Below are 26,899 nucleotides of genomic sequence, written 5' to 3'. Positions count from 1 at the left end.
AAGAACATTATTTATTATGTAAGGAGGTTCCAGAGCGAACTACCGGTGAAGAATTTTTTCAAGTAACCGATGATTTCTTCAAAATATATAATATTAAATGGAGCAATTGCATTGCTGTTTGCACGGATGGCGATGCGGCAATGACGGGTAGTAAAAGGGGTTTTGTCTCTTGTGTAAAACAAAAAAATCCAACGTTATAATGTACACACTGCTGCATACATCGAGAAGCATTGATGGTCAAAAATTTACCGGATGAACTTTTGAACACGATGAATGAATGCATTAAAATCGTAAACATAATTAAATCAAGAGCCCTAAACTCGCCAATCTTTGGAATACTCTGTGCAGAAATGGGAGCCGAATATGAATCCTTATTGTTGTATACTGAAATTCGTTGGTTATCCCGAGACAAAGTTTTGGCTAGATTGTTTGAACTTCGTCACGAGGTGTGTGAGTTTCTTTTAAATCAAAATATGCCCAAAGTATATCAGCACCTCGATGATAATTACTGGATAACCAAACTTGCATACATGGCTGATATATTCGAGTATTTGAATGAACTTAATTACGAACTTTGGCAGAAAGAGTTGCAAAAAGGATGTTTGCAAATGTACAAAAGGATCAACCGTAGTACAATTGAAAACAAACAATTAACTGTGGATCTGGCCCAACAACATTTAAGAATGTTTCAGCAGAAATTTGGTCGGTATTTTTATTCCATTAATACGGAACAATACGATTGGATTCGAAATCCTTTTGCAACCAATGCAATAAATTCTACGGAAGCAATGCCTCTGCAAATTCGAGTGGAATTTACAGATTTAAATAATGACATGACATTAAAACTTCACTTCTCCGAAGATCAATTAGATGTTTTATGGATTTACGTTAAAAAAGAATATCCTCATATTTCCGTCAAAGCATTCTTAACACTACTTCCATTTTTAACGACATATTTATGTGAGCAAAGTTTTTCAACGCTTGTATTAATTAAAAATGTTAACGGTCATGCTTAAAAGGTCTTGACCGGGAACTTTGGGTTGCGCTGTCAAAAATCGAGCCGAATATAAAACTTTTGTGTTCATTGAAACAACCGCAGGTTAATTTAACAATTAATCGCTCATTAATTATACTTATTTTATAATAATTATTAAGATTGCGTAAAAATAAATATGTTATAGTTATATGTATGCATGTATACTTTTCAAATAAAAAACAAGAAATTATTGTAAAATTTGTGTATCAATCTCATCTCTATATATTTTAGCTTTTGGTGTGCCGCGGAATTCTAGGAAGAAATTTGGTGTGTCGTAGGTGAGAAAAGGTTGCGGAGCACTGATCTAAAGCTACAAAAAACTGCACTTAGAAGCTTTATTGGGAAAATCGTTGATCTTACTGGAACAATTGCAAGATTAGGGTCTTAATTTTGTGCCTGAGGCTCTACCGCGCTATTTATTTATGATATTTTGGAATCTTTCCTAGGATTATGGTTTGAAGCGAAATCCGTTCTTCCATGATTGTCTATGCCACCCTTATCGGGGACATCTTGCTTTATTTTAAAAATCCAGTTGGCAACACCAGCGAAGAAAAACAACTCGTTGTGAGTGGTTCATTTATGAACTAGTCAGAACTAGTTGAACTTGGATGAAATTGAAGCGTGATGGTTTTGTGTGTTTTGCATGGTGTTCAAAACTCAAATAACTTCCTCGAGTTCTAATAATAATTTATGGTTTTATTTTCGGTATGTGCGGAGGCTTTAACTATTATTATCTAATCTATACGTCGCCCCTATCCAGTGTCCGTTTTTTAATATTTTTTTTGTATTGGAGTGACGTTTGGGACAAAGTGTCTAAATATAAACTTTGTTATCAAATACGTGAAAGTTTTTCGAATGCTTAAAATTTCTTTTTCTACGATTAAAAATAGTTTTGAATTATCAAGATGAGTTCCGTTGTCCTTGTAACCGATCCAAATCAATTGAAACTCTCTCAACTCTCTATTGTGGAAGAAAAACCTCACTCAAAATGTACTATTGAAGAAATAAATAATGATGAAATTGTACCGAATAATCATGAACTCGACAATAATATTGTATCTGAAGAAAAAGTTGGAAGTGTAAATAATGTAATGAATGGTGAAAAGAAGCCATCAGCTGCACATTGTGCAAATTGGTTACAGAAGACTGATTTTTCAGTAGCCGATTCAATGGATTCAGAATCTGTTGTAAGTGAAGTTTATGATACTGACGAAGCGTCTTCCATTGCTGATAGTGATATTAATCAAGCTATTGATCCGAAATTTGCCCTGGTGAAAAAATACAGGCAAGTTGGAGAGTTGACACAAGATCAGAATGTAAACAACACATTCGTGGACACAAGTGGAAATTCTTTTAAAAATATCAGTGTCCAGAACTCGGAGAAAGTGTATGTTGGAAATGTTACCAATATTAATATTTATAAAGTTAGGGAGAGTAAGAAACCGAAAAAGAGGGAAGAATCTACAGTAGAAATGGAGGAATGTATTCCGGATAACATTTTTCTCAAATCCAAGGGTAATGTAGGTTTTATTCAATGTGCACATGTACCTCTATAAATTTTCAACACATTTGATAGCGATTATGGTGACATGCAAAGATATATAAAACCTGAAACTAATTGTTGATGGGAGAGAAAACTAACAACACTTGGGGTATATTGTCCTTAAATGCTTTTAACATTGCTGTGTTAAATAGTTTTAAAAAAAGCGGTTAAGTTTCCTTGCTCCGCTTTCAAATTGATTACTTCACCTCTCTTCAACATAATTTAGTTTCAAGAAACAACTATTTACATATCAAAGATCAAAATTTGTCAACATAAGTTTTGGCGCCATCTTTGATTTTGTTGGTATGAAGTCTGCACCTAATGAGCCCTGAACAGAACTATACTAGGAAAATTTGAAGCCGTGGGGTGAGGCGGAAGATGTATGAAAAATGTCAAAACCTGCTAAAAAATTTTTAATGACATCCCATTCCCTGTGTCATCAAATACCCAAAAAATCATAAGCAGTTATAACTGCTTTAATAATACAAAAATAAAATTAAAATATTTCATTATATAATAATAAAATAATAATAATACTTGGATGACTTGTATAGCGTCGTTTTTGTGCAAAAACACCTCAAGGGAGCTATACCACCTTGCATACAAATTATTTTTAAACTTTGTCATACAAGATGGCTGCCAGGCAATTTCCCATGGACCTAAAAGCCCTGGACGGAGCAATTTGAGAATAATTTGAAGCCGCCAAAACCTACTTAAGTTTTTTAATGATATATCCCATTCCTTGTCTCATCAAATACCCTAAAAAAATCATAGCCGTTATAACTAACTGTATTAACAACACAAAAATAAAATTATAATAGTTCATTACGCACCACTTTTATACAAATCAGTTCAAAAGTTAGTCATTCAAAATGGCTGTCAGGCAATTTCCCCTCACCCTAGATTTGGCATTCAAAATGCTTTTTAGCTTCACGGTATGATGTGACGTTTGCCAAAAGGTTACGTTTCAATCAAATTATTCAAATAACTCAAACTAAGAACCTAATAACCTATTTTGTGCATGTTTATCTAACTCCCCTGACAAATATTTGTTTCTTATACTATTTGAGTCTAAATGAAGTGTTATTTCAATAATTTGAAGTAAGGAAACTACCAAATAACTAACATTTTAACAAATATTAGGCATTCTTTAATGAACATGCTCTGAGAAAATGATTACGAATTTAGTGGCATTAAAATATCCTTTTTTGAAAAATTGTAACATCTGCGTAACATATTGCACCAAAACGTTTTTAAATAAGTTCCCAATAATTGTTATTAATATCTGTATTTTTTATCTTGTATTAGTGTTTCATTATCGTCTAACTGTCAACTATTATCTTTTTCAGTATCCGACAATACGATCCGTCCACTTTACATCATCCCGAGAGTGAGATGGCTCGCTCAAAGAGCTATAGACTTTGAGGAATTCAACCATGTTCCGAAATTCGTTGTGATATGTAAGAACATGTCTCTAATACTATTTATAATATTTATTATTATTGACTATTTTAAGATAACAAAGTAAAATAATTTATTCTAGAGATGCAATGAATATTCGATATTGCGTATTGGCAGTAGCGACTAACAGTTCCAGAAGAAACTTTTGGGTATTTTTTCAAGCGTTGTATCATCCTCGTTGGTGTTTCTTTTTTTCCTAGGGGCGAAAAATCATTATCGGATTTGGTACTATCAGGCTTAACACAACAAATTTTCAGAGCTTCCAAAAGAATTCTTTGTCTTGCTCTTTCCGTCCTAATGGTTATTTGGCGGCCGAATATTCTACGCTTCGGCCATTTAATATTCAGTATTCGGCCAAATCACTATTCTTTTCATCTCTAGTTTAATCACAGTTCTCCTCACTAGGGAGTCATGTGAGTTCCGAGGCGGTTGTTGTATGGCTGTTACTTCATCATTTCCTCATCTTCCTGTATGTCCTGATTTCCTGATGTCTTGATTTCTACAAAATAAAAAGTCTTCATGTTTGTTGACTGTAGGTTGTGTTGGTGCTACTTCATAATTTTAATGATTTCCACATCTTTATGTTTAGTTAGACATATTTAAAACAACTCGGTCTTGGCACACACTCCTTGCCTCATCCACATTCATACATACTCTTCTATTATTCTGACTCTTGATACTCGATTGTGCCATGTCTTCCCTTACTTCTTCTACCATTCACATTTTACTTATAATTTCCCCTTACACCCCTTTCTTCATTCATTCCCTCTACATGCCCAAACCATCTAAGGGTCCCTTTCTTAATCTTACTCATTACGCTTACTAAACTATGCTTACGCAACTATGCGTCCCGGAAAACACTGGTCTGAGGCAGTCAACTCTTAGATCAGCAACATCAGCAGCTGTAGGCAGACTGATAGAACCTATGCGCAAGCCAAATACTAAGTTTGGTGATCTCGCTTTCGGAGTATCTGAGCCGAAGGCTTGGAATAAACTCCCTCCGAAACTAAGATCCATAACATGTCAGGAATTCAGGTCTAAACTAAAAACATACCTTTTTAAGCTGTCATACCCTTAAATTAAATATACCATTCCTGTGAAAAAGTTCAGTTATATCCAATTATATCCTAAATCCTGTATCTAAATTTCGCTAATAAACAATTAGTTAATGTTAATTAAGTGTTATCTCAAGTGACCTACCAGGTAAGTATTGTACTGTATGTTATCTCCATATATAGTTAAATAATTATATTATAACATAATTCGGATAACAGGAAGATCTAAAAAAGCGTGTGATTTCTATGGAAAAATTACAGGTTAAAGATAATGCTGATCTAATCAAATTAAAAAACCAAAACAACATTTTAAATAATACAATCTCACAACAAGACGTCAAAATTGACAGACTAGAATATATGTCTCAAATATGTAATATTGAAGTAAGAGGCATTCCAGAATCCATCTCCAATAACTATTTAGAAGTTCTCAATAAAATAGCAAAAATTATCAACTTTGAGGACTCTTCAGGAAATGTGAACTCGGCAATAAAAAAAATCTATAGAATGGGGCCTAAAATTGCTGAAAAAAAGCCCAGATCAATCATTGCGACCTTTAATAACACACTAGATCGGGATAATTTCTTATGCAAAATAAAAACATACACAAAGGCCACAACTCCCAGCACAAATAATATTAATAACATATATCATTGTAGAAATGTATTATATATTTGTACAGCACCCTTGAGGTGATTTTCCACAAAAACCGTGCTATACAAATTATCCAAATATTATTATTATCATTACATCAACCTTGCATTTTTCGTGGATCTCCACATATCTCACACAATCATACATGGTTTTCCCACACGTACGTCTCAGGAATCTCATTTCTACAGCATTCAGTCGACTTTCATCCTTCCTCTGCCAGTTCCATGCCTCACTGCCATACATCAGGGTAGGTCACAGCACTCGATTGTGGACTGCTAGCTGCACTTCTTTTGACAATTTTTTGTTAGCGCCAACCGTGTTCACCCCTCCATTAATTGATTTACCTTCATTTACCCTTCTTTGGGAAGGCTGACAGAGATATCAATATCTCTCGTAAACATTCTTCCCAAATTATCTTCTAAATACATCATTAGTTGTTTTTTTAGTACTTTTCCAATAATTCAGAAAATTTACTGAGAAGCTTTATCGGTCGATAGTTATTGATATCATTTTTACATCCTTGTTTATATATGGGTATAAACCACAGACATAGGAATTAATAGACGAGAAGATAATGGCGAGGGGTAAAATCAACTGTTGAAGAACGAAGGGAGTGAAACTGACTGTGATTCGTCAATAAATCAATCTGACAGTAAATAGGCATCTCGCATTATAATATCACCATTTACTTCTTAAAAGTAAAATCTGCTTTTGAATGAATAGATATTTTTACATGGGAGCGCAAATTACTCGCCACGTTATGAACAAATTTGCGAAGTCCAAATTCGGCAAAAATATTTGGTTCCATTTTCAGAGTCGAATATTTCGTTTAAGTATTTAGTTAAGACACTTTTATAAATGTTCATAATTTACTTCCCAGCAACCAACCAGCTTTGTGTTTCGCGTCCAGACGTTTCTCGATGTGATAGTAACAACTGATTCATATTATACGATGTGAATATGCTTAAAATAAAGTAAAATAATGCTTATATATGGAATGTAATACGACAATTGGGTTTATTCTCTTTTTCACATCTATTTTTACAAGTTTTCATAGTACAAGTCAACATTTTGCCGTATTATTTCGTAAAATGAACCGATGATGCCTCGACCATAGTTCGCACAAGAATGATGACGTCACGTTTTCAAATTTCACTTGAGGCCATATGCGAGCACAGCCGGCTCCAATGGAACCGGTATGGGGAGTGGGGATAATACGCTTTTAATCACTTAGGGCAGGTCTACTAATATTCATATGTCTATGGGTATAACAGTAGCTTCTTTTAGGGACGTGGGAAATATGCTTTTAGTTACGGACAGATAAGGTATGTCAGTGGTAAGGTAATTTCGTCACTGAGATATTAAAATGTACATTTTAACTATTGGACTTATTGACTGATGCAGATCTATTCCATCCAACCTAAACAAAATAGCTTGGAACATAGCGTACTGCCAAAGTTACACAAAAAAAATTGAGAAAATGTTTTTTGTGTAACTTTGTTTAATGGCCTAATGTCTGCTAAAAGTGACCCCATCAGCTGACACTGCTCCTGTTCTGTAAACTCAAAGCGTACACATTTAAAATTCAGTTGGATAAAAATGAATAGGTAGTTTACCTTTATTACTTATGTAAATCATTTTATCATCAGTACGTTGCCCATAAAGACACATATGTATTATTTCTGTAAATGGGGAAAAAACATTGGTACATCCATTTCAGCCATCAGACCGCCAGCTACTACTTACAATCCTGCATCGTGGCACGGTGAGCGAAACCCCATACCCCTCTCGCTCACTACCGCACCACTCTGCAAATTATCAACGCTCGCAGATATACATATATATGAACAAATTTTTTCCCAACTTAAAAAAAAAAAAGATATTGAAATAATTATGGACATGTCAAATCAGTTGACAGCACCGGCAAGGAATGGTTGAGGTCTAAAATTATAATATAAAATACTTCATTAAATTTTTCACCGATGATAACCTGACATTGAACTCTCTGTAAATGAATATATGAGTCCGTTTTGTTGTTTTTATTGCATATTTTTGCAGTTTTTATAAATATATAACCTCCTAATGTATACAGGGTGTATCAGCACGTACCCGACAAACTTTAACCAGCTATTCCTTAGCACATTTGGAGTAAAAAATGTTATGGGCACTTTGCTGTCCGGTAGCATTTTTTTTTTCAATTAAAAACAAAAAAATTAAAAATTTCCACACTACATCACTGTCATTGGCATTGCTTTTCGTGTACAACAGCTGTTATAAGCAAGTATGTCGAAAAGCGTCTTCCCTCTTTCGCACACACTAAATAATAATAGTTAAAAATGAGACGAATGGTGCCGTGCCATTTCGTTGTGATTGTAAAAGTGCGCCAATATAGGTGCACACGTGCATTATTCAACGGAATTCGAATAAAATATTGCCAGATGGGTTTTCAAACTTTGACAAAGGATAAAACAGTGGTGACATGTGGTGAAAATATGAATAATAATTTTTTTATTAAAAAAAAGTTACCGGACAGCAAAGTACACATAAGATTTTTTATTCCAAATATGCTAAGGAATAGCTGGTTAAAGTTTGTCGGGTACGTGCCGATACACCCTGTATAATTATTTTTTTTTCATTACAGCCCACACAGCAACTGAGCCCGCTTCCTCCATAGCGGAAAACGTACCCCTTGTGCGTGACATCCAGTCCTTCCACATCGAGTCCCGCAAGTGGAGTGACATTGCGTACAACTTCCTGATTGGGGAGGACGGCAATGTGTACGAAGGTCGTGGTTGGAAGAGAGTCGGCGCTCACACGCTGGGGTACAATAAAGTGGCCATTGGGATTTCTTTCATCGGGTATGGATTTTTTTTTTCTACCTTTAATCGTTAGGTTTTTATTTTAATACAAACATCACACGAGTTTCTGCTGCTCCCAGTTTTTTGGAGTCATTGGGACTATGTTATGGGGTATTTTATGAGGCTGAAGGAAGCGGGGCAGTTAGGACTATTCAGATCTAGTCACCAACCAGGGCATCAAGCAATGTCTCAGGGTGATACTGAAAGTATCTACCACTCTGGAACTTGTAGCAAATATACCATACATTATTTTTAATGAATGAATTGTGAAATATCAAAATCTATCTATACAGGGTGTATCGGCACTAACCCGACAAACTTTAACCAGCTATTCCTTAGCACATTTGGAGTAAAAAATGTTATGTGCACTTTGCTGTCCGGTAACGTTTTTTTTTAATAAAAAATTAATTAAACATATTTTCACCACATGTCACCACTGTTTTATCCTTTGTCAAAATTTGAAAGCAACATCGCAACTCTCGCGTGTTGCTGCGAACGAAGCCCGTATTACATAATCCAGTACCAGAAAAGAAATATTTTATTTAACAATAATGATTATTCACATTTTTCGTATGCGAATCACTGATTGTCTTCTTGTATTGTACACATCAGTTTTATTTTTGTATCTAAATTGTTTCACCTCTGGAATGCTTTGGTTTCACCTCTTACGCGTTTCACGTATTAAATAGTCTAATTTTGAAACTAAGAAACTAATTAGTAGATTTCCTGAATTTATAATCGAAGTCCAATAATTCTGAGCACTTTTAAAAACAATTTTCCTCACTTAGGTACTTATCAATAATAATAATTGGATTATTTGAACAGCGCCGTTGTTTTTTAAATCACCGTAAGTGCTCTGTCAAAATGTTACTTGCTAGGCTATCCTACAACGTATATTTTTTAATAAATTTAGTTATTTACAACTTCGCGGAATGTGATTTATGAATATTATTGCTTATGTTAAAAGCCTTCCAGAATTACCGGAATATAACGAGCAGCTTGACACACTTAAGTTTATTTCCACTAATTTGAAGGTACAAAGAATGTATAGTTTTAAAAACAATCCCGATGAATCAAAAAACGGTTCATATAAAACTGCTGCGCAACACACTGAGACAAAGGAAAGCACTCACACAAACGTCATGACTGCATTGGATTGACCACCTGCAAATGAATGCTGCCAGATTGCTAATTTATTTAAACAATAATTATTAAATTTTATTTAAAATATCGCAATTTTTTTAAAAAATCGACAATAAATTACAACTATAATTTAAAAAAAATATTCTTAACCCCACGCTTTTTCGTAATTGATTAATTAATTCAGAATTTAAACGTTGCTTGAAATGACTAGCCGTATTTGGTGACCAGATCTGAATATCCAGGTTCAGAATTTAAACGTTGCTTGAAATGACTAGCCGTATTTGGTGACCAGATCTGAATATCCAGGTTTAGAATTTAAACGTTGCTTGAAATGACTAGCCGTATTTGGTGACCAGATCTGAATATCCAGGTTCAGAATTTAAACGTTGCTTGAAATGACTAGCCGTATTTGGTGACCAGATCTGAATATCCAGGTTTAGAATTTAAACGTTGCTTGAAATGACTAGCCGTATTTGGTGACCAGATCTGAATATCCAGGTTCAGAATTTAAACGTTGCTTGAAATGACTAGCCGTATTTGGTGACCAGATCTGAATATCCAGGTTTAGAATTTAAACGTTACTTGAAATGACTAGCCGTATTTGGTGACCAGATCTGAATATCCAGGTTCAGAATTTAAACGTTGCTTGAAATGACTAGCCGTATTTGGTGACCAGATCTGAATATCCAGGTTTAGAATTTAAACGTTGCTTGAAATGACTAGCCGTATTTGGTGACCAGATCTGAATATCCAGGTACTTCCTCACCTTCCACTCCTTCCCTTAGCCATAAAACTTACCCCAATTCAACATAAAAATTGTTTAAATTATCGGATGTAATGAAATGCATAATAATTAGACCCCAAAATACTTAATTATTCAGGGAAATAAACCCCTGAGTCATCAGTTGGAAATACCAACGACATTAAGTGAAATTAACAATGCAATAATCCTATTATTGCATTGTTTAAAATTTCACTTAATTATTAGCATTAGCAAATAATATTGGGATTAGCAAATAATAATTTACGACAATTTACTCGGAAATCAATAAAGCCAGAATAATAAAAAAAGAAAGTTATCACTTACGTCGTCTGTAAGTGGCTTTACCAAAGTTTGATAATGCCGTCAGAAGGTGAAACAGCTGTCACGCGTAATAATAATTACAACTAGCAGAACTTGTTTATAAACACACTGTTTTTATAAATTTTTTAATAAGACTGTTAAAATAAAAAAAATCTCTAAATTGAAATGGAGTTCTACAAACTAAACTTAAAATCAAATAAATTTATTGCGAAGGTTCAAAGTACTGTACTGTAATATTATATTAAATAATTTTTACGTGTTTAATTATTGTTTAAAGTCAGATTAAAGCGATTAAAAAACCCACCTGGCAATTCTTATTCGAGTTTCGTTGTTTTTACGTATTGGCGCGCTTACAAGCATCAGTCGTCTCATTTTTAACCATTAATATTTAGTGTGTAGGAAAGAGAGAAGACGCTTTTCGACACACTTGTCGAAAAACTTGTTGAATGCCGACGGGCATACTCTTCTACAGATTTTATTAAATATTGATATGTAGGTAATATTGATGTGTAAATGAATGACATTGTGAGAATTTTACCAATAAATAATAAATGAAAATGCGGACATGTAGTTTATGTTAATTTTTTTATTGGAGCATTTGTTCGAAGTGACTACCATTATTTTCGATGCAAGCGTGTAGTCTTGTTATATTTTGATTATTTAAGTTTGCAGGATTTGCTTTAATTTCTGCAGCGGCTTCCATCACTCGTTCGAGCAGTTGCTCTCTTGAGGCTATTGGCTTAGCATACACTTTTTCCTTGAGAGCCCCCCACAGGTAGTAATCCAGGGGGGTCAGGTCGGGTGATCTTGGTGGCCAAGCAATGGCCGGACTTCCACGGCCTATCCAACGACCAGGAAACTCGACATCCAAGTAGTTCCGCACGGCAATCGAATAGTGTGGTGGGGCTCCATCGTGCTGGAACCACATTCTCCGTAGTAATTCGAGGTTCACATCTTCCAGAATCTCGCCCAGTTGCACTTGTAAGAACTCCAAATACATCGGTCCATTTAGTCTGGGAGGCAACTCGATTGGACCGAGTATTTGATTTCCCAGGATTCCTGCCCACATGTTGATGGAAAATCTGTCCTGGCTCGACGACTCCCGAACAAGCTTGGGGTTTTGTTCAGCCCAATGGTGCAAGTTGTGCACATTTAGCACTCCTGTTTTAGTGAACTGTGCTTCGTCGGTAAACAATATGTTTTTCATGAAGTCTGCATCTCTTATGACATTATGCAGCATTCTTCTGCAGTACACGACTCTGGAAAAGTGGTCATTCTCCATGAGGCCTTGGCAGCGCCTATAGTGAAAAGGTTTGAGCCCGTGCTTCTTCAGAACTCTCCATACCGCCATGTGTTCCCTGTGTCCTATCATCAGAGCGACCCGACGCACGGACAGCGTGGGGTCTTCGGTAATTAAGTTCAGGATTCTCTCCTCAACTGCCACAGGAACGATGTTGTGTCCTCCGCCGGCGCCTTCAATCCGTCCGATGCCACAGTCACGCAATTGTTGATACATCTGAAACAAAACAACAAATAACAACTGCTTTTATTATTCAGCTCAGTAATAATGTCAAATAAACAATCGCGGGCTTTTTCACTCATTTTATTTTTAAAGAACACTTATTTTAGGCACATATCAGAAAACTTACGTTTTCTCTTCATTTATTTCATTTTTTTATAGTAAAATGTATAACAAAGTGTTTTAAATTATAATTTTCTTAACTAGGTACGGTTGATATCTTGGATTCACAGGGGTGAAATTGAATTCAAGTAATTTAAATAATCCCATGGTGAGAAAGGGAGTGAATTCAATTGCAGTGAATGATGCATTTATTAGAGATTAAAATTAATTAACTTTTTAAAACGCCGTTTAGTGACCACTGAACACAAATCACCTAAAGTACAATTTACATTTTTAAAGTTGGTGGCCCCTTGTTATGTTTTTAATGTTCCCAGTTTAAATTTCAAAAGCGCTTTTTGGCATTATCAATGAATGTAAATAGTTTCAATAAACAATTGATAGGGTACAAACCTGGACAAAGGTAGCATGGTGTGGGACGCGTCTTCCAGGAAACCTCATGCGATACTCCCTTACGGCTGCTCGTGAATTTCCATTGCAAAATCCATAAACAAAAACAATATCTGCTTGCTCGGCAGGTGGATAATTGAGGGGCATATTTCAACAGTAAAAACTTAGATAACAAAACAAAAACGAAACTAGAAACTTGATGACATGCGAACTCCCAAAACAGCACTGACCACTGATACGAGACGGGGTGGCGGGAACCACACGGGACTTGAGACAGAATATGTGTGAAAGAGATGACAGTAGCGCGGCGTTGCCAATTATTTTACCCCTATACTGTGGGCAGTAGCGGAGTGTGGAAATTTTATTTATTTTTTGTTTTTAAAAGAAAAAAAATGTTACCGGACAGCAAAGTGTACATAACATTTTTTACTCCAAATGTGCTAAGGAATAGCTGGTTAAAGTTTGTCGGGTTAGTGCCGATACACCCTGTATAAATAAAAATGTAAATGTTTGTTTGTTCAAAATCTTAAATCTCCAAAAGTTCTTCACCGATTGCTTTGAAATTTTGACACAACTTTGCATTTAAATATGCGTGTGTTTTTGTGTGTATTGTTAGGAATGTGGGGAATTACGTAGGGCGCCGGTGTTAGGAATGGAACTCCCCCACGATATGAACCATGTAGGGCGGCATTGTTAGGAATTTAGCTCAGCGTAGAATCATGAGTATCAATCATTCAGGAAGGGTCGGCAAACGCCTTTATACGGGGAACTTTCAACAATCTAGACTACACTTCTCTCGTCAAATGAAACTCCTATGGGGATGATAAATGGTTGTATTTACAGTCAACAGGTACATTGTATAACACAAATGGGGGCATAGTATACATCCTAAATTATTTCCTGGCTGTTAGAATTGAATAACCTATCTCTCGTATTTGTACTGGCTGGCAAGCGTGTTTAATAAGGTGGAGTGAAATATTTTTTTTGAGAATTTCGAAATCGGCATAGTTTTGAAAGATGCTCCATATATTAACAATTACAACAAAAATAATAAAAAAAATATATTCATAATACCTGGACATCGCCAAAGCTTTTTATTTTATCATTTTCACGATTTTACCTAAGTATTTATAGCTCATGTACGCGAAATAAAACACACGTTAAATTTGTATTTTACCATTTATTTTACAGAAAATACATTCGTAGATTGTTAGAACAGAACAAATAGTGGAAATAAAAAATGTACATATATTATTTACCGCATTGAAAAACTTGAAAATTACAAAAGTTACTGCATTTTGGTGTTAAAAATAGGCATAAGGTGTCGTGACTCTAACCTTGTTTTTATTAATCCATCTCGCCTCAAGGTTCCACAAACAAGGGCTGAGGCTTTTGTTATAATTTTCACACATCTCTCTGTAGCTTGAGTGTGGCAAGGAAAATTCTTTATCATTGATAGTATGACATCCTCAATTATCGTGTGATCGGTAATGGCTTGTAAAATTGTCACGTCACTTACAAATTTGGTTAGTGGTGGCTCGGTTATATTTTCCCACTTTATAACATCAATATAATCATCTGCTGAAAAATCAAAAACATGCACTTTGAAGGTACGAATAAAGTCTGATTGCGTTTTCATTTGCCGAGCTTTCAATATTCTTCTCAACGCCAACTCTCTTACGTATTTTCGGTTGTCGTTTAACATGGCTTACAATATATTTTCGTGATGCCCAAAAAAACCATTACGCTGGATTACTGGGTCAATAATATCTTTTAAATCACTGGGCAAATACCGTAAGCACTATTGTTTCGTGTAAATGCCTTGCACCGGAAAGACATAATGGTTTGGTCTTAATGTTGAACCACATAGGTGCGTAAACTGTTAATACAAATGTCGTTAAAGTTACCATATTTTTTATGGTTTTGGGGTAGAAATGCAAAGCCGAAGAATCCGATTCGCTGTAGTGAGCCACCTGGATTGTACAATTTTACCGGGATTTGTTTTTGATAAATTTTCATTGCAGAATCCCGAGTCAATAGTTTTACACATTTTCAGTAGATACAGCTGATCAGTATATTTGTCATACTTGGTAATGAACATTGAATGATTTTAAATTTCACGACAGGAAGTTGTTCACACTTATTTAAAGATTTTCCAATAATTCTAGTGAAACTTTGCGGTCCAGTCGTGGTTCCGTCGATATTTTCAAAGAGATGTCGCAAAATGAGTTCGTTTGCTTGTAATTGACAGACAATCCACTGTAAAGGCCGTTTGAGATGTGATTCAAGGCGCCGAATAACACCTACTTTGTACCCCGTATTAATTGCAGTTCCGTCGCATCCAATTGCAACAATTTTCCCAAAGTAATATCTTTTGAAGACAGTAATGAAATAATTCCATTACTTATTGCTTCAGATTTTCCGGTTTTTAATGAAATTTGTCCCATGTACTCGCTACCTGGTTCTTTTACTCAACTAACGTGTTCTTCAGTTATTATTTTTCGCCGGTTGTCCTCCATGCTTAAAGTTTTGTCCTTCCGTCCGTCGAAGTATAAACCAAATTTATTGGAATCGATTACTAACGGGTTACTAGTAAGGGCAGTTCTTTTCTTCATTCGAGCTTGACGAATTTTACTCCTATACACAACGCGAGATGTATCGTTCTGTGAAATTAAGCCAACATCTTGTAATACAGCGAAAACAATTGCAGCTCCTGCTGGATCAGAAATACAATATCTGTCTAGTGTTCTGGCCACAACAGGGAAGTCTTTCACCTCATGGTGAGAATTATTTGGTTGTGCTTCACTTTGCATTATTTCTTGAGGAATTGAAGACGAAGCACATTTTTTTGAGAGTCTAAAGTTTAAACTACAAGAAGGAATAGCGTCAGTACCCCGATCTACTAGATAATGTCTAGCGGATCGGAAACTTCGCCAAGATGATACGCGATACACTTCACTCTGTTTGATACGAGTTTGGGGTAGAAGGATTTGTTGCTGTGTGGGAATAGTTTAACTGTTCCTACAGTCCTACTTTGTAATTATATTATAAAATAATAATGTAATTATATCATAGGTAATAAATAAACACTCAATTTTTTTTTACATAATTATAAGCATTTCTAAGAATCGGGAGAACATTATTGGTGTTTTCAGTGTTTTTATCAAAAATTCAAAGTGGTGGCGATGTCGTAATTATAAATAAATATTTTTTATATAAGATAAGTACATAACGGAGCACCAATCCCGCGTATGCCGAATTCTATATTACGAAAAAAAAAATTCTCCATACTAGACCGCTCCACCTTAGTGTTTAACATACATTAAAGGAAGGCACAGAATGGGGCAAAGGTTAAGTAATACGCTTACATGAGCCGTTCCGGGAGATGCAGGAGTTGTGAGGCCATGGAGGTGTTACTCACAGTCATGGTGGAGTAATAACCAAGGTGGTGCTTGTCCATACGCGCCATCGCGCGCGTACCAGGCTTCAATATTGTAGCGTGCACTCTGCAGCCGAGTCCGGTTTGGTAGCAAACCGCGCACACATGTTGTTTAGAACAAAGCTAGATTCCGAGTGATGGCGGCTGGCGGCAGCCAAAAGCCGTTGGAGTTTGGCGTGGGTTGCGCCGTGCGATGTGCGCAAGCCGCTAGTGTTGCTAACAATCTCCGTTTAATTTTGGATTCGCGGGGCTTTTTGAAATCCGTTTGAGTGATCTACTTCGTTACAATATACCTATATTATATAGATATCACTTGTGACAGGTAAAAACACCACTATCTGTTGGACAAACATGCTTTTTTTTTTTAAAGAGCGCCAGGTCGTAAAAGAGCGCCAGGTCGTAAAAGCAATGTGAGAGCTATTGTGTCTCTATCTCCACGGACAGACTGAGCCACAGCAATGCGTGGCGGGGTTCAAGACGTGTGTAGATTTGTTTGAAACCACTTTATTTTCATAATTTCCTAAGGGACCTTCCTTATCCAGGAAAATATTAAGAGAATCTGTAATAAAACAAACAAGCCGTTATTGTGAAGCAATATATAACTTTGGGTTATTTTTTTTTTAGGTGCTACATGACAAGCACCCCTCCAGATCGCAGCCTGCGCACCTTGTCCCTGCTGCTGGAAGTGGCCGTGAAGGAGAAGCACATCACCGCCGACTACGGTCTCCTCGGGCACTGCCAATGCTCCCCCGTCGAGAGTCCCGGCAAGGCTTTGTTTGCCATTCTCAAGGAGCACCCACACTGGATCGCCGATCCTCTCCCTCCGGAATAACCTGATAAATTATATAATGGAGGATTGTGATCTCTTGGTGTGATGACTTCCTAAACTGTACAGCATCCTGCATCTGCGATAATTAGCTTTTCCCGTTTCTCCTGGCCCATTATTTTTATTATTATTTTAACGAACGTGCAACTGAAGGTTAACTGTCTACGATTTGTCCAAATGCCTTCTAAACACAATACTAGTACTTCTGTGAACAATAGACTTTGCATAATCAGTGCAATGGGTGTTCGGTTTTCGATTTGGCTATTGGATTTAATTAATATCATTCTTCAAAATATTAATATGGAAACATATATGAATTGCTTAATGCGCCAAGCCAATGACTCCACCCAGATTTCACCCTCTATCCCATATTATATCCCGCAAGACGTTTTTGCAAACTTGCCATAGTATGCCAAAAATCCTTCAAGTAGATAACAAAAACTCATACACACTGGTGGAATAAAAATGTACTATCAATCACGGCTATCATCTTGACAGGATTGACAGGATACGGAACAACACAAACAAACTTACAGATGAAATACAAAGTGGTTTAGGGTAGGAGGGGGCACAGTGGAACGAAAAAAGTATTTCGATTTTTAGAAAAATAAACCTTTATTCAATTAGTTTAAAATCTTAAGTGGTCTTTGATTTATCATTTCAAAACAAAAAATATGAAAAAATGTTCATAGTAAAATAATTACAGGCATTTTTCTGAGATCAGAATTTTGTTCCACTGTGCCCCAGGTCTGGGGTAGTGTGGAACACCCCTAGGGGCACAGTGGAACATACCTACATAATTATTCAGAAACTCAGGAATTATCCACGAAATTATACATTCTTAAGTTGTGGAAAGTACAAAATGTTGGCCTGTCGTTTTGTTGATGTTTGTCTTATCCGTGGCAATAATTTGAGAACTATGTCATTTTTGGACACACCTGCCATGTCAGGTTCAAGAGGAAAGTAAAATCCGTCAAACTTGCCACTTTTCCTGAGGTAGCTGATATCATATTCATCATTTTCTTTGTCACAGTCAGTTAGCAGTTGTCCAATAAAATATTTGATATGTTTCCCTCGAAATTGGACCACCACAAAATCATCTTTTTTCGGTGCCTCGTAACAGGATAGTGGGATGTCCTTGTCTGTGTCTGTTGAATCATTTGATTCAGAAGAGCTCATATTTTCTTCAGAGTCATCAAAAATATTCTTTGTGATTTGTTGCACTTTGTCAAGGTATTTTCTTTCCTTAGATATTTTTGCTATTTTACGTTTACTTTTAGTTTCAGCATTTCTTTCAAATTCTTCTTTAACAGGTGTATCAGTGGCGATGCAAGATTTTCCTCGTTTTCTACCTTTCCTCTTGTTCTTTGTTTGTTTGCCTTTGGATATCCTCTACATGCTATGGGATTTTCCTCGTTTTCTACCTTTCCTCGTGTTCTTTGTTTGTTTGCCTTTGGGTATCCTCTACATGCTATGGGATTTTCCTCGTTTTCTACCTTTCCTCGTGTTCTTTCTTTCTTTAGCCTTTGGGTATCTTCTACATGCTATGGGACTTGTCAAATTTCCCCCCTCGACATGTTGCATCTGAGTTAGTGCCTTTGTGGATGGTTGTTCATGAGTCAGGTCGATTGATGGTTCTTGAACCGTGTGATCCTGTGTTTGTGTATGGGCTGCTGAGCTTGTTGAAGGTTGTGCTGTCCGGTCAACATATGCTTCAGGCATAGGCCGGTTTGTGACTTCGCACGGCATAAAATCGTCTTGTGTGAAGATATTTCGGTCAAAAGGGAATATCCCAGTATTTCGGAACCCCGATTTTATGTTTGCTGGCGTCATTGCTTTCTCAAATGCCACTCCCAGTATTTCCGATACGTTGTAAATAGTCAGTGGAACTCCGTAGTTTCTTAACATCCATGAATCTGCTGCTCCATTGTAAAATGTCATTAGGGGTCCATAGACGTAAACATCCAGCGGTTGTAGCTTTGAGCTTGTATGCGGTGGGATCGTCAAAATAGTAACACCATTATCCTTGGCAATGTTCAATGCTTGTGGAGCCAAATGACTCTCATGATTATCCAAAATCAATAAACAAGGATTTTCCTTTGATGATCCAGTGACTTTTACAACATGTGGGAACAATTCGGTATTCATCCAGCCCGTGGGCTGGGCGAGGCCCAATGTACCTGCAGGAGCTTTGTTAAGCATGTGTGGCTGAAATTTCTTTCGAGGAAATACCATTGCTGGTGGCAATGCTGCTCCCGTAGCTGATACTATACAACAAGTCGTTACAAGGGTCCCTCGCTCACCACTCGTGACTCTATTTAGTTGCTTTGAGCGCTATGACTTTCTTTGGCTTCTGCACAGTAGTAGTGCCAGTTTCGTCTAAGTTGTAGACCCTTGTGCCGTCAGCAAATCCCGGGTGTCGCTTCATGACTTCTTCTAGATTATCGAAGAATGTTTTTACATTGTGTTTATTAAATGATGTCGCCCTGGTCTTTCCAGGGCAAGGCTCCGGTTTTCTCAATGTCAATTCGGGATGTCTTTTACGGTATCCGTAGAGCCAATCAATGCCAGCCATTTTGTGATGTATCCAGCTTTGAGGCATAGTCAGTTTGTGATGCTTGGCTAGCTCGTATGCGAGTTTTCTTGTTTCCAGAGTGTCTAGTCCATAGCACATTTTCGAACAAGTGATCAAATATATTTTAAGAGCACCTTCTAATTCCGTTGAAAACACTACGCGCGAAGCATATTTCGGAGTAACACGCATATCTTCCATGTTTTCAACTCCAGACTCTGTTTTCTTCTTGACGTATGTATGGAGTGTCGCAAGTTTCACATTCTTCATTTCAGCCGCTTTTCTGAAACTCATTCCTTTTTCAACCAGCTTAATAGCCTCTCTCATAGCTTTTTCGTTGTGTAGACCTATTTCAGTCTTCCTTATGCAGTTTATAACCATTTTGAAGCGTTTTCTGAAAAAGCAAATATGGTTAGGGGCACACTGGACACCGCAGGGCACAGTGGAACATGTTCCACTGTGCCCTGTTCCACCGTGCCCCACACCCGATTTCATAAAAACAAAAATTATCAAAATTTTTAGGTTAACCTTGAGGTTATGTTTTGTTGTAAAATACATCATAAATTACATACCTAATATACAGTTTAAATGTCACTTACCAGTAGCTATGATATTTTGAGTAGATCGAAAAAGATTACACAATAATTTATAAGAAATGAATTCCGAAAAACCGATTTCCCAAAATATTTAACGCGCGGCCCAAACAACTTTACTTTGACAACTGAATAAAAATGGCCACTTGTGCTCTTAATTTTGCTGTTAATAAAAACAGTCGAAATGTAAGACAGGGACAGAGTTATTGTGGGTGTTTCACTCTGCCCCGCGTTCCACTGTGCCCCCTATGACCCTACTCATAACAGGACTTGGCTACACACAATTATGTACAAGGTAAAGTAACTTCACCAACAGTACATACATAAATAACTTCTTCCAGGGTATACATTAGGGTGGAACACTTTTATATGAAAAAATTTTTTTTTCGAAATTTGAATTGGAATACCAGGTAAAAGTTGCTATATGTAAATGTAAATAATACTGGTCAATTTGGAAGTTCTAGACTTGAAATTTAATTTTTGAAGTTTTTAAAGACATATGTATTATACACCCTATAAATAAAATAATAAGTAAATATAATACCTATGCTATGCATTAAATGATAAAATAAAAGTAGATTTGAATTAATAAAATCATTTATTTCAAAAGTAAACACAAGTTCAGAAAGTTATGTTGGTATGAATAACATAATTTTTTATAACAAAAATCCTTTTTCGTCTCAAACTTTGGCATGAGCTTTCGAGATCCTAATTTAGATTTTATGAATCCCTCTCGTCTTGTCTTGTCGCATAAACTTAGAGCTGCTTCTGTCACAACTTTTACAGATCTTTCCACAGCCTGGGTTTGGCAAGGCAGTCTCATAAACTCCAACACTGTATCTTCTCCATTTTCAATAAGATCTTGTAACTGCTCATCGGAAATATTCATCAGTATTCATTCATTCGTATATATTTTGTGGCCATTCAATCATGTCTATGTAAGAATGTGCATTTAAGTCCACTTTTGCACCTTAAACATGCGCAAAACAGTATTTTTATCAACAAGTTAACTCGTCAAGATGAGCCTTTAAAATGCATCTTGCAGCGAGTTCTCTAATGTGCTTACGTGAATTTGTTATCATACTCAACAAGTTTTCTGGATGAGCAAAGTAACTGTTTCGAATTATAACAGGGTCCACTATCGCTAACAACTCGTTGTACAAATATCTAGTGCTGTTAATGAGCTTCCATAAATGATTTGAACCATCTTTGCAGGATGAATGTGTTCTGATAGCAAACCAGACAGGAGCGTATGATTTTACGACAAACGTTGCTAAAGTCACAAAATTTTGTTGTGGATTTTCTGTAGAAATATACAAACGCAGTATGCGATTAGCTCTTGTCAACCAGCGGGCATGGGATAGTTTACCTGGGCTTCTCTGTAATAAATCAGGAGAGCAGAATCCATTTATGACAGCAGTAGTAATTTCTGGTCTGTACTGAGGTAGTTCACCTTCTATCTTCTCAAATTGGCCAACGGCAGCGTCTCCCATATCTCTAATGCTTTACCAATTTGACCTGCAAATGATTTAGTTCCTGCAGAAGGGCCATCCAAATAGGTAAACTAATCTCATTGGCGTGTAAGAGACAAATTATCCATTGCAATGGTCGAGATAGTCTGTTTTCCAAAAGACGAATCACGCCTCCCACTTTCCCTGCATTTGTGTTTGTTCCATCACAGCCAACGGCCATTAAACCCTCTAGTGATATCTTTTCAGTCGTTAAAATGCTGTGGATAGCTCTTTCAATATTTCTTGCACTTCCTGATGTTGGAACCACATACCCAACATAAACAGAACCTGGTTCTTTTATAATTGAAATATGTTCCTCTTGTACAATCACTCTAAACCTTTTCGATCCTTTTAAAACAGTTTTAGCCCTCTTGTCTTTCCTTCCATCGAAATGCAATGCAGGAATTTCTGTTACTCTTTCTTCGGTTAAAATTTGCTCACGTACTTTCAGTCTTATTCTTCTTAGTTTCATCCTATCTACGACGTTAGTCGACTGCGCCCCAGAGTCGGCATCGGAAGCAGAACATAAAACAGATGATACGATAGCCGCCGTAGCTCGGTCTGATACTCCGTATCTATCGCATACAGTCGTCAAACTATGAAGACCGGCATCCGTGAGCTTTATAGGCTTATGATTCACTATGTCAGCGTTGAGAAGACCATCTGCGGCCGACGAACAAGAAGGAAAGTCGGCATTAGAACTAACTTCAGATCTATTTAGCAGATATGAAGTAGAGGGAATTTCTTCAATTCGTGTCTTTGAATTATGCCTGATTTCTTGTTTTAGAGCACGTAATCTTCTATTCAGGGATTTTTTACTCTGAATAAGATCCATTCTTCCTTAAGCCATTAGTCTATTAGTGCATTGGTCTTCTAAAACCTGTTCCTCTTTTGGCACTTTTTTTTCTCTCAAACAAGTACAGCTTACAAATTCTTTGCATTTACATGCAGCTATGTCAAAAAGTTTTCTACTTTGTACTCTGAACTCTTCTCACTTTTCTTCCTTAAGTTTCTTCAAAGACTTTTTCAAATTATAACACTTTGAGTGATAACTTTTTAGTAACTGTAAGATTCGTTTGTGTGTGACAATTGGAATAGAAGATTTTATCCACAATTCTTCAATTTTCGTTCCATTTTCAGTACAACTGGCACTTTCCACTAACAGATTTCTTACAATTATCACGTGTGTGTCAGTTGTTTTATTTTGCTTACATTTTTTATTAATTTGGCACTGTCATCTTTTAGAAGTTTTATTTTCCGGTTCCCTTTCTGTCAATTCTTCTGAAGCAAACACAACTGGACCAGCTCTGGTATTCGTATATGCTGACCTTAGTTCTCCAACAAGCTGTAGAATAAAATTGTGACGAGATATATTTTTTTTGTCATCTTTTTATAAATTATCCATGCATTTATGGCGGCTAGATCAAGTATGTTGTAGAAAACGTGCACAGGCCACCTTCTACTTCCAGCTCTTACTGAATATTTACGAGCCATTTGGTCCATTATATCAACACCATATTTTGAGGAATTGTAAAATTCAATCGTTTCGGGAATTTTCTTTGTTCCGTCGCCAAATTGAACATCTGGATGTACTGTACATTTGTCTTCGGTTTTCCTTGATAAACAGTTAGTGTAGTACCATTGTTAGCCTTCAAAATAAATGATTCATAACGTGAAGTACAAATGGTTTTGCAAACTGCTGGTATTTCTCTCCTGGCCCTTCTCATCGTTCTGACAATACTTGTTTGTTCAGCTCGTAATTTCTCTGCCAGCTTCATCGAAGTAAAAAAATTGTCAGTTGTGATGTTTCGTCCCTTTTTGAGATACGGTTGTAATAGTTTCATTATTACATATTCTGGTAATGACTCATTTGAACGTTCTTCAATTTTACCTAAATATGGAAATCCATTACATAGGTATTTAGTATCTACGTCCACCAGATGTCAATACTTTATTCCAAATTTGTCAGGCTTATTTGCTATATACTGAGTAAACGGACATCGAGTTTTGCTAGGAAATAGCTGTTCGTCGCCCGTCAAATTTTCACCAGGAACGTAACACAGATTACAGTTTTCAATGAACTTGTTCCAAATTGCCAATGCTAGTGCAAATTTATCAGTTGCCAGTCGTGAAGATCTCGTAGTTCGCAAATCAAAACGCAAATATTTCATAATTTCTTTGAACCTGTTCTTACTCATAGTTTCTTTGAATATGGGGGTCTCCATAAGTCAATATCCAGGTGGCTAGCATTATAAGCCCCGCGAGCATAAACAACACCAATAAATGCATCAAGCTCATCCAAAGATATGCCCCAATTATCATTGTTTGTCTGACGACGAGCTTCTGTCTCGGTGCACATTTTTATATATCGAAGGGTCGGTTCATCGATGAATAATCGCCAAGCAGTTAGAACTTTATTTTTTTCAACATATCTCTTCGCATAAGGTGTTGGGCCTGCAACTTCTCTGAGTACATTTTGTCGATTACGTCGTCCTTGCTGGCTGGAAGTACTCTGAGTCAGAGGCGGCTCGTGACAGAATTTGCCAGCAGTGCATTTCACAAATAATGGTAACATGTAAAATAGGAAAATAAAGTGTTTAGAGGGAACTACATACCCAGTACAAATAATTCATTTGTAGAGAAAATCCATTCGTCGCTCTTTCATTTGAGAAAATTCTTCAATTACAAGATTATTAAAGTCTGGTATAGACGAGATGAAACTTTTTTCGATGCTCATCATTGATAAAGCATTGAGACGATCTTGGGACATAGTATTCCTCAGAAATGTTTTTACACGTTTCAACGTAGAAAAACACCTTTCGCACTCGACAGTTGTCATCGGAATAGTACAAATTATTTTTAACAGTTTCATATTTCACTAAAACACTCCACCAAGTTACACTTGTAAAATAATTGTAAAATTGATATTGCTCCGTCAGCATTCGCAAAATCATCTCTAGAGTAAAGGACACGTAATTCGTTTCGAAGTTTCACTTTATCCAAAAAATCGTACGAGCAAAACTCGCAAAAACCGTTAAAACGTCGCGTCAATCGCCAATACTGAATACTGTCAAGTTTGCAGATATGTAGATTGCGCCGGTAACGCTAGAATATTATAACATTGTTAATTAATTCGAAATCTGTCAATCCTAACTAATGCATTCCAAACGTTTTACGCATGTTTAAGGTATTTTATATAGATCAGGATGTTTCGGCGCATGCGCCGATAATGCACCTACCATCTTCTATCTCCACTGCTCTAACACATCAACAGCCGTTATGGGTCTCTACCTGTCTCGCTCATTTCACGGTTCCGGCCTCTAGAGACAGTGCCTATAGAAGGTACATGGCATGTCTCAGCAAAGCGAAATATGCACGGGTTGATATATATTACATTGTTTTTCGCATGCGCGGGAGTCTAGTACAAACTTTGATTGGTAAGAGTATTATAATGATCTGGCGGGAATTCTTCGTGAGTGTATATACGAATTTACATTTCTGACGTATATCGATGTTTGGCAGTGCAGTGCACAAATGCACTAAGGCAGGGACCGCCTCTGCTCTGAGTATGTGATGTACACGTCCATTCTGTACCGTCAATTGCAACCTGAATATCTTCAATTTCCGGAAGTTCTGTTACTCTTGCAGAAAAACGTCCTCCAAGATTGTGTAGCTGCCTCTTATTCTAACCCCTCAACAATGATGATTTGAAATCGGATTTCTAGGAAAAGATGTCGATGTCATCTGAAGATCTTCATCTGATTCTGTAGCGTCCGATGAAGAAATATTGGGCTCCAAAACAAAAACGGTGTCATCAATTTCACTGGCACAACATTCTTCATCTGACTGATCCTCTGCAATGTTTTGAAGTCTTGCTAGTTCTTCCATTATATCCGACTTGGTAAGATTTCCATGACCACTCATATCGATATGATATTATGTTCCAAAGTTTCAATAAAACTATAACAAAAATAATTAGAACACAATCAAATTTCAGTTTTAGTAAAAAGCACTACCGTTGTGTTTGAATGAACAACTAGACTAAAGTCCAAAATTCACACGCGTATCCGCCCGTGTATTTCTGCGCCGGACAGAGCCAAATCCGTGTGTAAATTCTGAGCTTAATGCCAGGAGCCGCCATTGTTTACGGTACCGTTAATCGAAACCAAGCATTTAGCTACGAAATATGGTTTTAAAAACTATCGAATAAAATATGTGCAAAAAACTATGTGATTTGAACGATACATAGAGGAACATGTATTATAATGAAACTATCTTTCCTTAAGCAGTTATTAACAAGCTTTGTCAAAATTGTTTCTAAATCAGGAAACTTCAGAAAATGGTACAGGTAATCATTAATATTTAATATAATTCCGTTTGACATCTCTCCTAAATTATCTCTCATTATTTCTTGGATAATGGTGTTTAAGTGGAAGTCCAATCTTAAGTCTCCAACTCCACTAGCATTTATGCTAGTATTAATTCGACCTAATTCTGATCTTGTTAAGAACATTGACTCAGACAATATGTTGTATTTAAAAGGATCATTATAATTAAAACTTGTGTTGAACCCTTTACTTAAAGGACAAATTCTTATAATTGAGGAGATATGAATACCCTTATCATCATTAATGGTGACAAAATGAAATCTTTTCTTGGTGTCAAATGGTAAGATTTCCTTATAAGTTAAAATCCAACTTGGACATAATCCAAGAGAACCTCCAAATAATCTAGTTATCCAGTATATATCTGAGAATTGTAAGAAGTATGTATTATCTCTAATTAAGGTTGTAGTTTGTGAAAATTCTTTGATTCTATTTAAATATCCTACAATTTCCCCCATCAAAACTTCTGATCTTGTTCCACGTATTAATGCTGTCTTTGAATAATGAATATTACTATTATTTTTACTAAGTTCTAAATCTAGTATTGTCTCAATTACTTGGAATTGATTTGATTGTGTTTCAAGTTTTTCAATAAATGTTTCATACTCTGGAAGTGAACCACATCTTAGATTTGCTAATGCTTGATCAAGGGGGATGAATATATACTGGACATTTGAATGACAGAAATAATTCAATAAGTTTGAAGCATT

At 36.3% G+C, this 26,899-nt stretch overlaps 1 protein-coding gene across 1 annotated transcript; it reads left to right on the top strand.

Moving 5' to 3' along the window:
* The first annotated feature begins 1,651 nt into the window (after positions 1-1,651).
* Positions 1,652-17,305, top strand: LOC149415235 (peptidoglycan-recognition protein LE-like). Its single transcript, XM_089642350.1, has 4 exons — positions 1,652-2,551; positions 3,929-4,039; positions 8,391-8,607; positions 16,927-17,305. The coding sequence occupies exons 1-4, from the start codon at positions 1,942-1,944 to the stop codon at positions 17,132-17,134; spliced, it is 1,146 nt and encodes a 381-aa protein (XP_089498476.1). The 5' UTR covers positions 1,652-1,941; the 3' UTR covers positions 17,135-17,305.
* Positions 17,306-26,899: the final 9,594 nt, after the last annotated feature.

This window comes from Hesperophylax consimilis, chromosome 18 (assembly GCF_061612785.1).
Source record: "Hesperophylax consimilis isolate HC1 chromosome 18, BYU_Hcon_1.0, whole genome shotgun sequence".
Classification (NCBI taxonomy): Eukaryota; Metazoa; Arthropoda; class Insecta; order Trichoptera; family Limnephilidae; genus Hesperophylax; species Hesperophylax consimilis.
The sequence above is the reverse complement of the archived record's forward strand: the minus strand, read 5'-3'. Positions and strand labels throughout refer to the sequence as shown.

What these genes read in the sequence shown, in the direction of transcription:
- LOC149415235 (XM_089642350.1), top strand. Translation starts at nt 1,942, where the DNA reads ATGAGTTCCGTTGTCCTTGTAACCGATCCAAATCAATTGAAACTCTCT. An exon ending in CATTTTTCTCAAATCCAAGG is followed by an intron (nt 2,552 to 3,928) that starts GTAATGTAGGTT and finishes TATCTTTTTCAG; the next exon opens with TATCCGACAATACGATCCGT. An exon ending in TCCGAAATTCGTTGTGATAT is followed by an intron (nt 4,040 to 8,390) that starts GTAAGAACATGT and finishes TTTTCATTACAG; the next exon opens with CCCACACAGCAACTGAGCCC.